The 14995-nt window shown below is 49.4% G+C and overlaps 5 protein-coding genes across 5 annotated transcripts; 3 read left to right on the forward strand and 2 right to left on the reverse strand.

Moving 5' to 3' along the window:
• Window positions 1-581: 581 nt before the first annotated feature.
• On the reverse strand, window positions 582-2353 carry SCP_0904830 (hypothetical protein; the record flags this gene model as incomplete). Its single annotated transcript, XM_027761716.1, has 4 exons — window positions 582-991; window positions 1038-1151; window positions 1200-1990; window positions 2040-2353. 4 exons carry the CDS (start codon window positions 2351-2353, stop codon window positions 582-584), a joined length of 1629 nt encoding a protein of 542 aa, XP_027617517.1.
• A 5370-nt stretch (window positions 2354-7723) lies between these two features.
• Window positions 7724-9420, forward strand: SCP_0904840 (Uncharacterized solute carrier family 35 member; the record flags this gene model as incomplete). The annotated part of the gene is made up of 10 exons (XM_027761717.1): window positions 7724-8058; window positions 8114-8160; window positions 8216-8263; window positions 8322-8371; window positions 8429-8545; window positions 8606-8738; window positions 8795-8944; window positions 8996-9141; window positions 9199-9280; window positions 9332-9420. The coding sequence occupies 10 exons, from the start codon at window positions 7724-7726 to the stop codon at window positions 9418-9420; spliced, it is 1197 nt and encodes a 398-aa protein (XP_027617518.1).
• A 227-nt stretch (window positions 9421-9647) lies between these two features.
• Window positions 9648-10480, reverse strand: SCP_0904850 (hypothetical protein; the record flags this gene model as incomplete). The annotated part of the gene is made up of 3 exons (XM_027761718.1): window positions 9648-9803; window positions 9860-9922; window positions 9974-10480. The coding sequence occupies 3 exons, from the start codon at window positions 10478-10480 to the stop codon at window positions 9648-9650; spliced, it is 726 nt and encodes a 241-aa protein (XP_027617519.1).
• Window positions 10481-10975: 495 nt separating this feature from the next.
• Window positions 10976-12094, forward strand: SCP_0904860 (hypothetical protein; the record flags this gene model as incomplete). Its single annotated transcript, XM_027761719.1, has 4 exons — window positions 10976-11287; window positions 11344-11428; window positions 11478-11620; window positions 11669-12094. 4 exons carry the CDS (start codon window positions 10976-10978, stop codon window positions 12092-12094), a joined length of 966 nt encoding a protein of 321 aa, XP_027617520.1.
• A 684-nt stretch (window positions 12095-12778) lies between these two features.
• On the forward strand, window positions 12779-14986 carry SCP_0904870 (hypothetical protein; the record flags this gene model as incomplete). Its single annotated transcript, XM_027761720.1, has 6 exons — window positions 12779-13240; window positions 13300-14349; window positions 14410-14509; window positions 14565-14682; window positions 14742-14775; window positions 14831-14986. 6 exons carry the CDS (start codon window positions 12779-12781, stop codon window positions 14984-14986), a joined length of 1920 nt encoding a protein of 639 aa, XP_027617521.1.
• Window positions 14987-14995: the final 9 nt, after the last annotated feature.

The following is a 14995-nucleotide window of genomic DNA, read 5'->3' on the forward strand; positions in this document are numbered from 1 at the left end:
TCGTTCAGTCTTCAAGGTTCGGTCCGGTCGGTAGTTCGTTGTTAGACTTTGGGAAGTCACAGAGAGTAATAAGATCTCGACCTAATGTTACGCGGCAGCGAAATACGAGCGGCTAGTCGAGTCGTCACGAGACAAGGTCTTAGTCTAAGACACAAGTCCGTTCAAATGACACTTCTGGCGATGTCCTCGCACTGAAGGTCGATCAGAGTTCGTTCTTATGACTCGTAGTAGCTGTCTGCTACTAACGGTCGATCTCAGTCAAAGGCAAGTGAAAAGCTGGTTTAATGGTAACCAGGTCAAGATGGGGATCCAGCTCGACAAGGTCGTCTACTTATACAAAAGGTATCCGCAGTACTACGCATTAATGCGGGATCGTTCATTGGCTAGATAAGGTGAAACGATATCTGAGCAGGGTAACAGTGAGGAAGTAATATGTATGAGAAAGCTGAGTAAGGTCGTGAGAGATAATCAGTACTAATGGGGATAACGAGTCGTGTATCAGAACGAGGTAAAGATGAGGCATACATGCACGTCTTGCATGTGTGATAAGAAGAAGGTCCGGAGTTGGATCCGGTGTAACCCTAGACTAGGGGTTTTGGACATCTGGATAAAGAATCGGAGGTTGTGCTCCGATGAGTCACGTGTTGGATCACGTGGTCTAGTAACGTAAAGGGAACAAGGAAAAGAAAAAGAAAAGATGCGCCACAAGTGAGGAGCGTTGTAACACGCGCGGCATCGTTCCCAATGCCGTCCCATGAGGTAAGTACAGAGCTAGAAGTCATTGAGCCAGCTGTAAACTGGTAGTGGCCCCACGCCGTTCCGAGGTCATTTTCTGAGAGGTCCGGCGCATTAGGATCGGCGTTCTCGATGCGCTCGATGAACACAATTACTTCTGGTGTTGGAGAACCAACACCGAATGCGGGTTTGAGCTTCATGGCGTTGAGAAGCTCAAATCCACTCATTAAACCTGTATGGCTGCCGGACAACATGTCTGCGAGCGAATAAGTAAATGTACGAGAAGGTTAGTTGTAGCTTACCAATCAAATTCTCGATTGACGGATCGATGTTGATGAAACTAACATCAACTGCCGCCTTCGCTGTGGGACCCGAAGGTGAAGTAAGTGATGATGACGGTGCAGGCGGCACTGTAGCTATTTCGCGTGAACATCGACACAATGAAAGAAAATATCAGAACTTACCAAGAATGTTGGTGATTGCACCAAGCTGCGGTTTCAGCGTTGGTGCAGTTACCGGCGCGAACGTCATATCCTTCGCATGCTGCAATGCCACATTCGCGGCAGGTTTCTTCTTTGGCTTGCTCGAAGAAGAAGAATGTCCTCGATGTCGCTTGTTGATGGCTGAAGTCTGTGAGGTTGCCGCAGTGGAGACTCCGACTGTCTCGGATGCTGAGGGTTTGCCTACACTAGTGCTGACAACAGAGGTACTGATGTGGCTGATGTCGTCATCGTCGTCAGCATCAAAATCTGGTCCCTTCTCCTGTAGTAGCATCTGACCAAGGATATGCTCCGCCTTCCAGTGGTTTTCACAAAGGGCAAGTAACGGCTGCATCTTCTCCATCTTCAGCATTGCGGCTTCCCACTCGCATGGATACGCAGCCCGCAGCACCTTCTTCATCTTCTTCACATTGCGATACCGACATTCTTGGGGAGGAGGAAGGGAGAGAAGATCGTGCTTGACCATGCGAGCAGTTGATTGGATTGCATGCCACTCGGCGAGCGAGATGAGTTCACCATCTGTGTGTCGGACTGCCTTATCCATCGGGATCCTCGCGGGATTAGTTACTGAAATGGTGATGTCTTCATCCCCTTCAATATCCTCCTTGTACCACAAGACTGCCGGTGGATATCGCCTTGCAGGAGCGATGGGAAGAGCATTAAAATGAGGTCGAGATGCGGAAACATCGCTCCCATCGCGCGAGATCATGCCGCCGCGACGAGAAGCAGAATCACTTGGCAAAATTGTCGAGCTACTGAGTGAGACATAAATCAACCAAAAACTGGAATGAATGAGCCACTTACCTGGCAAAACTTGATGATCGACTCTTTTCGGCCTTTAATGCTTGCAGCTCTTGTGTCAACTGCTTGTTTTCTTGCATAACCTGCATCAACTGAGCTTGTGAGTCAGACAACTTTACCACCTGCGTGCTCATTTGCCGAAGCTCGTTGTACATATCCAAGACATGGTGATTTTTCAGAAGCTCGGAGAGGTCTAGATCGGCGATATTGTGGTTGCATGAGGTGAGTGATTGAGAAACAGAAACCGGACCAGAAGACAAAGAGAAATCAGTAGTTGGAGAGAAGTCTGAAATATCGGGCGGTGGTTGGTGCGACATTGCTGGCGGCTGAGTCGGACAGCGGGCGCGACATCCAAGTCTGGAAGTTCAACTTCCTCAGATTTGTCAGCACTCCAAATTAGGAAACAACCACGTTGCAACCAGGCGGATGCAATGCGGTTATCAGCCACATTGCTCTTACTCTCATACCATCTCATTGCACCTTTCTAACAAGCTACACATCCTCTAAACTGAATTCAACATGATCTGCAAGTGCAGCAAATGTCATCCCGGCAAGGAGCGTAGTCTATCCACTCTTCGAAAACACCTTTACCAAGATGTTGAACAGCTTGAACAACCATTTCACACAGAAGCCTATCGAGACTGTCTTCAAAATTGTATTCTCTTGAACACTCAGACGTTACGGGATGCATCATTCCAAACTTCTCGTGATATACCAGCTGCATGTAAGTGTTCTGGTTTGTTATCAGTAAATCAGAGAGATGGTGGTGAGGTTGAGCCTCACTGGCAGTTAGCAGACTGGATAGATTCTGGCTACCAGTTCACTAACTATACTCTCACCTCTCCATTTTGTGGATCATTTATTAAACTTAGAGCTGATACATTCTTAGATTTGAATGTGAACAAGAATTTGACTATAACTGGTGAAGAAGATTTAGCAGATGAAGATATGGACCAAGGACAGGCTATGGAGGTTGATGAAAATATGGAGGAGAATATAAGCAATGATGAGGAAGAAGACCAGGAAGAAGACCAGGAAGAAGACGAGGAAGAAGACGAGGAAGCAGATGAAGACGAGGATGAGGAAGAAGACCTCCTTACATTTCTTCCTCAAGTTCAAGATCAAGAAGCAACTTACTCAAGTGATGGTGATACAATGGACAGTGATACAAGTGGTATTGATACAAGTGATACCGAGGACACACAGGATGAAAGCGATGGCATGGAGCCTATCATAGAGCTGATGGATTTTCAATATCCTCAAGTGCGAACCGATCTGCAGAAAATTCTGCTACATGGATATTCCTGCCCTTTGGAACCTCCATTCTCTGCCTCGCTACCATGTGAATTAACTCCTTCGGAGTTTCAATCTTTTCGACATTACATTGCATGGAAACTATCCAATGGCACTGTGAAAGCATACAAGTATCATAGAAAGGTTTTGGCAGATGCAAGTTACATGGATATTCAATCTCTATATTTGGTACGCAAGTTAGCAGCCACTTTGACAGACACCAAGCTGTTGCAAGTTGATATGTGTCCGCGGAGCTGCATTGCATATACTGGCCAATTCGAGAAAATGGATACCTGTCCCTATATTCGAGATGGTCAAATTTGTGGAAGGTCATGTTACAGAGCCAAAAACAAGCCAAAAGCACAAATGCTTTACAACTCATTTACAGCAGTTCTTAAAGCTATGTTTGCAAATCTGGAAACTGCAAGGCTTCTACGCTATAGAGATAAATGTTTACAGCAGGCCTTAAAATTGCTTGCGGATGCTTCACAAGTAAGTTTTATTTGAATTTTTAATATGCTTCAAATAAATTCACAGCTTTATAGTCTCAAAGGCTATATTCAGACTTTTCAGATTCTAATGTGCACATTCATCATTATACAAGAATGAATCTGTTCAAGGATCCTTGAGATATTGCATTCGCTTTATCCACAGATGGTGCTCAGCTTACAATGAAGAAACAATCAGACACCTGGATTCTTATCCTGATATTACTCAACCTTCCTCCCGAATTTCGCTATAAATCACATCAGATCATCGTTCCTATGGCTATTCCAGGCCCTCATAGTCCAGGAAACCTTGAATCCTTCCTCTATCCTCTCTTTGAAGATTTAGCCATGGCAAGCGAGGGAATCTGGATGTGGGATGCCATTGATTCCTCCTACTTTATGAATCATGCATTTCTTTGCATGGTGCTTGGAGATATGCTAGGCTCTGCAAAAATGAACGGGATGGCAGGACATTCAGCACTTCATGGTGACCGATTTAGTGAAGTCCAAGGTGCACGATCAAGTCTAAAAAAAGGGGCAAAGGCACAATATTATCCTATCTCACCACCAGAGAATGCAAGATATAATCCTAGTCGCCCACCTTTCTATGATCTCAATAATTTGCCACTGCGGACAGAAACAAAATATTGGGAGATAATTGAGCAGCTTCTTCACACCACCTCAAAACGAGGGCAAGCGGCTATTACACGAGAAACAGGAATTTCTCGTATGCCTTTAGCTGCAGCAAGTCCTGCATTTATACATCCATCATTCTTTCCTTTGGACCCCTTTCACATCCACTATGAAAATGAACTGGCATTCATATGGGATATGTGGACCATTCATAGTTCACCTCAAGACCCAATTTATCTCAGCAAAGAGAAGGCAGCATTATTTGGAAGCCTGGTTTCAGAAGCAATGTCTTCACTTCCTCCCTCATTTTGTGGACCAGTTCGCGACCCATATTTGAAATGCCAAAGCCAATACAAAATTTATGAATGGATGGCTTTGCTTCACTGGTATATTCTTCCAATTGGACTTGAACTAGGCTTCAACACTATGGTTTCTTACAACTTTTTCCAGTTTGTGGAAATTGTGGAGTTTGCCATGACTATCAAGCCACGAAGTGATTTGGAGATCAGATGGCTTCATGACAAGATTGTATCATTTCTAACAGGGTTCCAGACACTCTACATTGGAGCTGATCCAGAGAAGATTTCAAGATTTCGGCTATGCATTTTTCAGTTGATTCATGTGCCACTTCATATCAAATGGTATGGCTCTGTTCGCCTTGGCTCACAAGCTACCATGGAGAGAACTATTGGAGAACTTGGTTCAAAAGTTCGTTCCAAGAAGGCATCATTTGCCAATTTGGCCAATTTGATTTTAGAAAGACAACTTGTTGAATCCCTTCTTCTCTACTATCCATCACTCGCACCCACTCACAATCAACTCATAACCAACAAGTCCTCACTTTTTTCGAAGGTCAATATAACCAAAAAAGAGCATAACTTGGGGACAGAATTTTATCAGCAGTTTCAAGCAATCTCAGAGTCACAGCAAGTTGCCTTTGATCTAGACTCAGCTGTTACAAGATATGGAAAGCTACGTGTAGGCAGTCAAAAGGCTGTCTTGAATAGCCGCTTAAGTGAACTTCACCGTGGCAATCCTCCCTCGAGATCCCATCGTTATTTTGAAGGACATTCAGCTGGAGGCATGGTTCCAATTTTTGGTGAAGCCCTTGCATTCTACAGATTTAATGGTGTGGAAATGGTTGTCTATCATCCAATCCATAACATAACACACCCACTGAAGACTTGGAAGGGAATGTGGTCTAATGAGATCAAGGTTGCACAAATTTCAGAAATTGTGGATATTGTTGGAGTTTGGAACTACAAAACTGCTGTCTATGTGCTCAGAAAGCATCCAGTACTTGATTGGCTGACCCCAGAAGAAAGAGGAGAGGTTGGAGAAGCAGAGGAAGAGAATTTGGAAGAAGGGCTCAACACATTCTAACAGCAGTATGTCATTGTGAAGCATCTTGACTTTGCAGACTATTATCTGACAAATATCTTGGCAGTAGAGGAAAGGTTGGAGAAGCAGAGGAAGAGAATTTGAAAGAAGGGCTCAACACATTCTAACAGCAGTATGTCACTGTGAAGCATCTTGACTATTGCAGACTATTATCTGACAAATATCTTGGCAGTAGAGGAGAGGTTGAAGAAGCAGAGGAAGAGAATTTGGAAGAAGGGCTCAACACATTCTAACAGCAGTGATGTCATGGTGAAGCATCTTGACTACTGCAGACTATTATCTGACAAATGTCTTGGCAGTTTTCTTCTGATTCTCGACTTCACAGTTTTGATGACTAGCAGTAGACTATGACATGTCTGCCGTTTGACTAAATAAGACTATACGTGATTACATATGACATTATGAGACTTCCGGTTTTTACTGAGGGTCACAACGAGTCTCGCCGCCGACCCCAAACCAATGGAAAAGAGGCATTTTTTGCTGGCCTGCGGCGCCAAAATTGCATGGTCCTTGTTAATTACACACCTCCGCTTTCCAGTCACCACCGGCTATACAACAGCTCCGTGGACCATCCGGCAGCTGCAAGGCTCGCTGTACGCTGGCGCCTCCGATGCCACTGCCCCGCCGCCTTGCCGCTACATTCCGTCCTGTCCCCGGTCACACCCGGTCCAGCCGGTTGGCCGGTTTGGGTCCTCGAGGTCACACTCAGTAAAAACTGGAAGTCAATTAAAGTCTGGTATTGTTGGGCTGAAGTCAATCAGATTCAAAATTTTGGCACCATGGTGTAAAGTCCAGAGAAGTCTGTTTACAGTCACCAAACTCATCATGCCAAGAAATTATGTGATCAAATGCCATCAAATCCTAGTCTGTAAAAGTCAGGCACCACAGTTGATTATCTCAAAATACATAACATTCTGAAGCTCATATGTTGCTTTTTTCTGCACTGAGGGGTTGGAACATAACTGTACAGACATGGTCTAAACTATATGAGGTCATGCACTATAAGAAAACCATAAGAATAGTCACAAGTAGTCATTAATAGTCAAATTTGCCAAAATTTTGAAATTGGCTGACTACACTTTGACTTCTGGTTTTTACTGAGGGTCACAGGTCACACCCTCCGCCGGGTTGGTCGAAAATGTACAGTACGGTGCAACACTGGTAGCGCTCATATGCATTACCTGTAGCCGGTCGGCGAGCAGCGCTTGCTATCTTGAGCGAGAGAATTGCTGAGAATTGCCACCGTCGTTGGTCCACCATGGCATGCTTTTATACTCACTCAAGAATCAGAAATGGTGACAATCGACGAAGTGGGTTTTAAGTCCGGCATATGTGAACTAAATAGTTGTCGGACGTTGAAGGCGTCACCGAGAGCAAGAAATCCGCCGGCGACCCTGCTTTTATGAACTCTAGAGAGATCTAATTAGTTGTATCGACGGCTCTGGATAACGAAGATCCAAAACTCGGAGACGCGATTCACATGCACATTGCAAGCTCCGCGGGGCATGTTCAGCTGTGTCAGTCGTAAAGCGGCAAAGATAGTAAGTTTGCAAGTCAATTGAATGAGTTGTGTCACAGAGACTAGCACGCTATCCCATTCAAGTTGGAAGTCGACAAGAGACGGTACTAAAAATAGCTTGATGTGATCGTGCCTCGATCGTACACTGATTTCGTCCTGGAAAGGCAACTGATAACAATTTTTGTACCGTTTGGCCTCCACATGCGTGAGTTTACTAGGGCCTGCTTCTCTCCTTAGCCTGTCTTCTCGTAAACCCCCTCAACAGGTCAAGCGCGGTGTCCTTGACCTCGTAGGTTTATAAGGACACCACCATCTGCTATCGCTTCCCAGGAGTCTCGGTTCTCTTCCACACTATGATGTCGACCACCCTGGACGCTATCATTGATCCCGCTCATCATGATCTTTCGCCGGTAGACAGCAAGCGGGATTACATCGACGAGACGCTCGAGGTTCCTATCCATGTCGACCTAGTGTCGGTCCCTCCGGTGCGCCCCCCACTCGACTACTCGTCGGTCAGTGCGTTCTCCGCCAGCCTCTGGCGTCGTTTCGCCAGTCTGTGGACGAAGCGCTTCATCCTGTCGCTGCTAGCGGGCCAGCTTGTCTCCCTCTGTATTACCTGTACGAATGTCACGACAACAGAGCTTGTCCAGCGCAACTGGGCGCTTCCGACCACTCAGACTTTTTTCCTGTGAGTTGCCTCATACGCAATGTGCATGCCGTGAAAATGAATGGTTCTGGGCTAGCTATTTTTCAATTTTCATCGTATACACGCCTTACACGATATATCAATGTAAGCTGCCCTCGTGTTTGACGTGAAGCAGTCGTTGAATTTACATTTCGATTAGACGGATTTAAAGGATGGCTGAAAATGATCTTCAGAGATGGCTGGAAATGTGAGCGCTTGCGGATTTTCCACGCTGATCCTGGACCTACAAGTGTACCTGATCGCAGATGTCATCCTTGCTGCCTGCGACGTAGAAGGAAACTTTTTGGCTGTCAAGGTGCGATCTCATCGGTCTATTTTTCCATTGTGTCACGATCAACTGTATTTTTCTCAGGCTTACGATTACACGACCCTCCTTTCCTGCATGCTTCTGGACGCATGGGCAATCCCCGCATGCCTGTTCTTCTCTTGGGTTTATATGCGTCCGAAGTATCACTGGTCGCAGCTCTTCGTACGTCCATTCCTTCCACTGCCCCGCTTTCCTACCCAACACACATGCAATTTCTGACAGGGCGTAGTCATCTGTGTCGGAGGCTTGGGCATGCTTGTAGCTTCCGACGAGCTCACCGACAAAGACTGGCCGGCGCAAAATCGTGGCAAGGGCGACGCCTTCATGATCGTCGCTGCCACGCTCTATGGCTTCAGTGGGTTCGCGTTTCTCCCATGTTTCCAATTACTTGCTCACAGACTGTTATTCTAGCGAATGCTACGGAGGAGTTTTTTGTGCGCCGCTCGCCGCTGTACGAGGTCATCGGGCAGCTCGGTATGTGGGGCATGATCATCAATGGCATCCAGGCTGCGGGGCTTGAGCACAAGCAGATGACGACCTCGACGTGGAGCGGAGAGAACAGTATGCTCCTTCTCTTATACTCGGTGTAGCGTTGCTAATGTGGATATAAAGTCGGGATCCTGATCGCATACACTGCGTCAATGTTCATTCTGTACACCGTCGCGCCGATCTTGTACCGTATGGCCTCGTCCACGTACTACAACCTCAGCTTGCTGTCGAGCGACTTCTACGGGCTGCTCTTCGGGCTGTTCCTCTTCGTACGTCCCCGCCCTTCTCGCTTGTGCATCACGTCATGTCTTTGTTCATTTCTGCAGCATTACAGGGTGTACTGGCTGTACTTCCCCGCATTCGCGGTGGTCATCCTCGGGCTGGTCATCTACTTCTGGTCTGCCCCACGTGCGTTCTCCCATTTCGCTTATTTCTGCATGCTTAACGTTTTCTATACAGCCGAGGCACAAGGCAAAATCGACCCCCGCGCGCCGGCGTATGTATCCAGGAGGGAAAACGCACTGGACATTGTCGCTGGACAGGTGTAAGATCGGCCGTAGCCGCTGCTACCGAGCCGACGAATAGATACGTACTACATGTAGCTTTACGACTGTCCGCGAGCTCGAGGGCTTGCTCTGAACTCAGCGAATGCAAACAGATTTATAGTCATGCGGGTGTTTATAGAATACACTATCCGATGTGCAAGAAGCTGATACACAACGTAGCGGGAGCTGGGGTACATAGGACATACGATGATGTTATAAAAGAGGATAACTTAGACGATATGGCGAGGCTTATCCTTCTCCTTCTCTTTCTCCTGCTCTTGTTGTTGCTGCCTCTTCCACTCTTCGTATTCTTTGAACTGCTCGAAGCGTTGGTTCCGCAGCTGCTCCATCTCTTCCTCGCGCTTCGCGCGCGTCTCCGCGAGCTTCTGCAAAGTTCCGTGATATGAGCATCCCAAAAGCTCAGAGGAGTAGAAAAACTTACAGCCTTGAGAGACTGAACTGTCGACAGAAGCGTCTCAAGTGTCGCCTCCGACATATCGGAGATCTAAAAGCCAGATCAGTCAAATCGCGAGGAGAACAATTGGCGTATACGCACGGTGTCAGTAGCCTTGTTGCCGAAATCTTGGATGCGCTGCCGCTCCTCCTCCCACTTGTCCGTCGGCATGGGCGTCGGCGGCGTGCCAGACGGGGGCCAGCTCCGTCGCTTGTCCCACGTACTGGCCTCCCCGTTTGCATTCGCATTCTCGTCCGCGCTCGCCCTCGCATCCATACGTCCATGCCGGTGACGGTGGTTATTCTGGATATCCCAGTCGCCCCGCTGCCAGTTCCAGCTCCACCTCCGCTCACGCTGCTCCAGCGCGCCTTCAGGAGCGCCTTGGTTGGCGTCGGCAGTAGCGGCGGCGGGGGGCGCTGCAGGTACAGGTGGGAACGTGCCGGGCGCCGGATACGCCTCCTGCGGGATGCGATCGCGCCAGCAATGGCTCCGCTTCCACTCGCGGGCCTCGTGCGACCGCATCCAGATGCCAGCGGTCGCTGCGCCGATGATGAACCAGAGGATGCGAGAGCCGCCGCGGTGGCAGAAGCCGCGGTAGTACGGATACATTATGTGCGACACAGAGGTGAATGAATTCGGTTGTCGGCTACTTAGAGGATGTAAGGAGGACTCGAGGTACAGATGCGTTGTTGGGATGGGACACAGTCTTTTAAAGTGCGAAGTCGTGTCTGCCGTGAAGAGGCGTCATGACGAGAGCAGGTCGGAAGAGATTGCGCGTCGACTGAGTGTCTCGCCACTGCCTCCCGGCGGCACCACTCGCGTGTTTCCTCGGCATCGGCCACGGCGAAATGTGACCACGTCACAACAGTGGATCATGCAAGAGTTAAATCACCTGAGGCTTGACCAACTTGGCAACATCGGAAGATACAGGAGAACTCATATGCACATGAGCTCTGCTCAGAACAAAGGACAATGGTCTCATCGTCGTGCGATCTCTCTGGAGACAACAAAAACGGTGCAATCACGTGAATCGTGACAGATCGTGACACGGCCGGCCGAACGCGCAATCTGCCGGACGCGTACTCGCCCCACTGACTCGGAACGATGTCCCACTCCGCGAAGGAAAATGACCACCAAGAGAGAAGCCGAAGAACATACCTCCGAGGCAAGATCCTCCATGAACATCTGGAACAAGTCGCAAGAAGGCACTCAGGCCCGGATGCACAGAGACTTGTGGACGGACTCACCTACGCGTCTGCCATCTCGCTACTCGATCAGACACCGCAGCATTGTACCACTGTCCTAGCAAATCCAGAGTCCGTAGAGGCAACTGAGAATGATGAAGATGTCGAAAGATGTGTCTCCGGAGGCCTGTCGGAAACCGACCTGAAGCGCTTCGGTTCTCCGTCGACTCTGGTGAGGAGTCTGACGCGCTCGCTGAATTCGAAAATGAGGACGCTCACTGGCTATAGATGACATCGCAAATCCAGAAACAACTATTGGTTGAGCTGAAACGGACGTTACTGACCGTGGTAGAGTTCTGGTCAGACGAAGAAGGTAGCTTCTATATGTTGTAGGTCTATTCAGACACAACTGACGCGAGTAGATGCAACAGAGGAAGAACGCCTCCAAAGTGCATTCGAGCTTCCGGAAAACATTCGCCTGCAGAAAGAACGAATAGTCCAACAAAGGGCGGAACTGAAAGAGCACTATGTTCGCACGCAAAATCTGGTGAACGACATCAACGAGGTACTCAATCTTCATGCAAGACCTCTACATCGATTGACGTCCTCGCAGATTCACCCGCGCTTAGAAGAGGTCTTGATCAATGCTCTGACGACACTTCCTCCCATCTTGAATGCTTCTCGCGTCGCAAAAGCAGATGTGCTCTCCATGACGATCGAGACATGCCTCCTCAGGCTCTCGCTCATCCGTGCACGCGCTCACACGGCGCTCTATGGTCGCACGTCTTCGAAAAACCCTGATGCGACCATGAGTCGTGCACTAGTCGTAGCGCATGGAAAATTGGCTGCGAAACAGCACACACAGAGGGAGGAAGAACGCGTGCTGGACAGGCAGATCGAGGAGTACGAGCGGCTGCTGAGCCTCGTGGATGGGCGCGACGGCGGCTTCGCGCAAGTTGTGAAGGACAGGGCGAGGGTGAGGAGCGAGACGCAGGAGTGCAAACGGGATCTGCGCAGACTTGGTTGGACGGGTGACTAGCGGCGATGCAATTGCCAATGATCATCGTGCTGAGACATCGCTGAGAACTGCCTCGTATCAGCTTAACCACGGGATCGGCGACGAAGTCACAGATGTGCATTCTTCCCAAACATCCAGTGCACCATCGGTTCATCGTTTGAATGGTTTTGGCGCGCGCTCTCGCCTCGTTCTTTCAAATCGATATGTCGTGTGACAGAAGTCTACTTCAAGCAATGCACCTTCAAAATTGTCGAAATGAGATGCCTCTGCGTTGGAATGGAGAAATAGAAACTCATCAAATTGATCTATTGCACACGAGTGTGGACTTGTTCACGCTCTACCTTGGGTACATAGAAGATTGGATTCGTGCGGGAGCACGGACATTAATTGCGGCTACCGTTTGCGCAATTATGACCACCGGTTTCTACCTCGGCAGAACTGAAGATCTTCAAAGTTTTCATGCCGGGCTTCGGGATACTCTCAGGTTGTGAGTGGTGGATATGCAAAGGACGCGGACCGAGGTCGCCGTCGACTTCGTTCGAGAAGAGCGCGGAGCTAATTGGCCAGACAGGACCTCCCTGATTGGCTGGAGTTTCGGTGTCCGTCCTAAAAGGGAAATTTATGGATGACGTAAGCAACGGGTATGCGCCGCGGTGACTGGATGGTGACTGGACGGGTACTCCTTCTGTGTAGTTGTATTGCAACATGGGTGCCTCATCAGAAAGTGCCCCGCTATCTCCCACTAACTTTTTCCTTCATCCGCTCTCCATCGCAACCTCTCGATATTCCCCGCCGCCTCATTCCCCCTGCTTTTCTTCTGCTTCATCCACTGTCTCGTTTTCGAGATATCAGCAGTTTTCTGCACTCAGGACTACTAACGAGGCTGTCCTCGAGGCGATGGCCGACCCTCGTTTTCGTTCGAGTACAAGCAGTGACCCGGTCTGCCACTGCGCTGAGCATGGCGGTGTTGCTCCGCTCGCTTGCGAGGAGTGCGTCCAGGAGTGCGCGGATGCTCCTTGCACCGTCGGATTGACACCTGAGTGCACTGATCAGTGTGTGGTTGTACCTTGCAATGATGCACATCACCAAGACCCTCCTTGCAACGAGAATCATCGTGCAAATGAGCCGTGCCACGATGGTGCGGACTGCACTTCGCTTGAAGACTTTGTGCGTCGACATCCAGATTTGGTGTGGGCAACGGACTATTAACCTGTCCCTTTGTTCAGTTCGAGTGCTGCACGGATTTTCATGAGTATTTCTCTCAGCCTCGCTCTTTTCCTACGGACGTGGCTCCGAATACTCCCGGATTCACCTGGGATACTGCTACCCTGGAAGCTCTTCTTTGTGGCAGCCCCGGAGCCGATCCGCGTATGAGCCGTTCACAAGCAGGCAGTAGTAGCAACCCACCGCTCTTCCCCCATATTATCCCAAATGCATCGATCCATCCTTCTCCCGCGACAGCGCCGCAGAAGAGTCAAGGACTCACCGAGCCCATGACGCAGCATCTACATCACCAGCCCCCTCTGTATTTGCCTAGCGCGGAAGTTCAAGTCCCTCAGACCCAGGAGAACCAGTCTTCAGCAATGAAGTGCATGTGGGGTAATTGCTCGGAAACGTTCACCTCTCTTTCCGAGCTGGTCGGCCATGTCAATCTCACCCATCTGCGTTTGCCGTCGCCGCTCCCTGCGGAGTCTTTGTCTTCTGTCCCTATTCCTGCTCCCAAGTCAGCGCAGGCACTGCAGCAAGCTGTGGCCGCCAACATGGACCCCAACTCGCTCTCGTGCATGTGGGCAGACTGCCAGGTCTACCCGACGCCGCAGTCTATCCCAGGTCCGTCCACCAGGAATGCAGTCAACAGCGTGATGGAGGTCCTTGCCAGCCATTTACTCGAACACCATCTGGGGCTTCCGACCCGCTCGTCCAAGCAAGATGAAACTCTAGGGACCTTTTCACTAACGTCCAATATATCCCCGCTTTCCACGCCCGACGCTCATTCCATGACTACCGCACCGTCCGCGCCCATCTTGGCGCCCGCTTCGCCCATGCATGGACCGCCGACTCCGCTGCCTGAGCACGACTGCTCTGCACCGTCCTCGCACATCTGTGGATGGGAAGGCTGCGGACAATCCTTTTCGTCATGCGAGGATCTGACCGTGCATATTACTGCGACCCACGTCGGTGGGGGTAAGGCTCACTATGATTGTCACTGGGAAGCCTGTTCCCGGCACGGCGAGCACGGTTTCGCCAGTAAGCAGAAAATTCTGCGACATTTGCAAGTGGGAGCGTTTTCATCCCGGAAATTATCATGCGCAGCGTTGATGCTTTGATTATTGTAGAGTCACACAGGTCATCGTCCCTTCCAGTGCAAGATTTGCAGCCAGAATTTCTCCGAGGCGGCGACACTTGCGCAGCACATGCGTCGCCACACGCAAGAAAGCGAGTAAATGCGATACAATTTTCGTTCGTCTGGCTGACCTTACTGGTCATGCAGAGCCGTACGCTTGTGACTTCCCCGGATGTGGCAAGGCCTTTGCCATCACAGGTGCACTCACTATCCACAAGCGCACGCATAACGGGCACCGACCCTTCAAATGCACATACTGCGAGAGGTGAGCAGCAAAAAAATCTGGAAACCTCAATCACCGAAGTGATGTTGAATATCGTGCAGGGCATTCGCAGAGTCATCGAACCTGTCGAAGCATGTACGTCTGCTCTTTTTTTAAATCTTTATGGACTAACTGTCCGCAATCTTCGCAGCTGCGTACACACACAGGCGCTCGTCCGTACCAGTGCACGGAACCTGACTGCGCGAAGTCGTTCGCACGGCCGGATCAGCTGTCGCGCCATATGAACGTGCATAGAAAGAAGAGTGTAGACGAAACGGCGAGTCCCATTGCCGTAGTCGCTCTGTAATGCAAGACT

This window comes from Sparassis crispa, assembly GCF_003851025.1.
Source record: "Sparassis crispa DNA, contig_000008F, whole genome shotgun sequence".
Classification (NCBI taxonomy): domain Eukaryota; kingdom Fungi; phylum Basidiomycota; class Agaricomycetes; order Polyporales; family Sparassidaceae; genus Sparassis; species Sparassis crispa.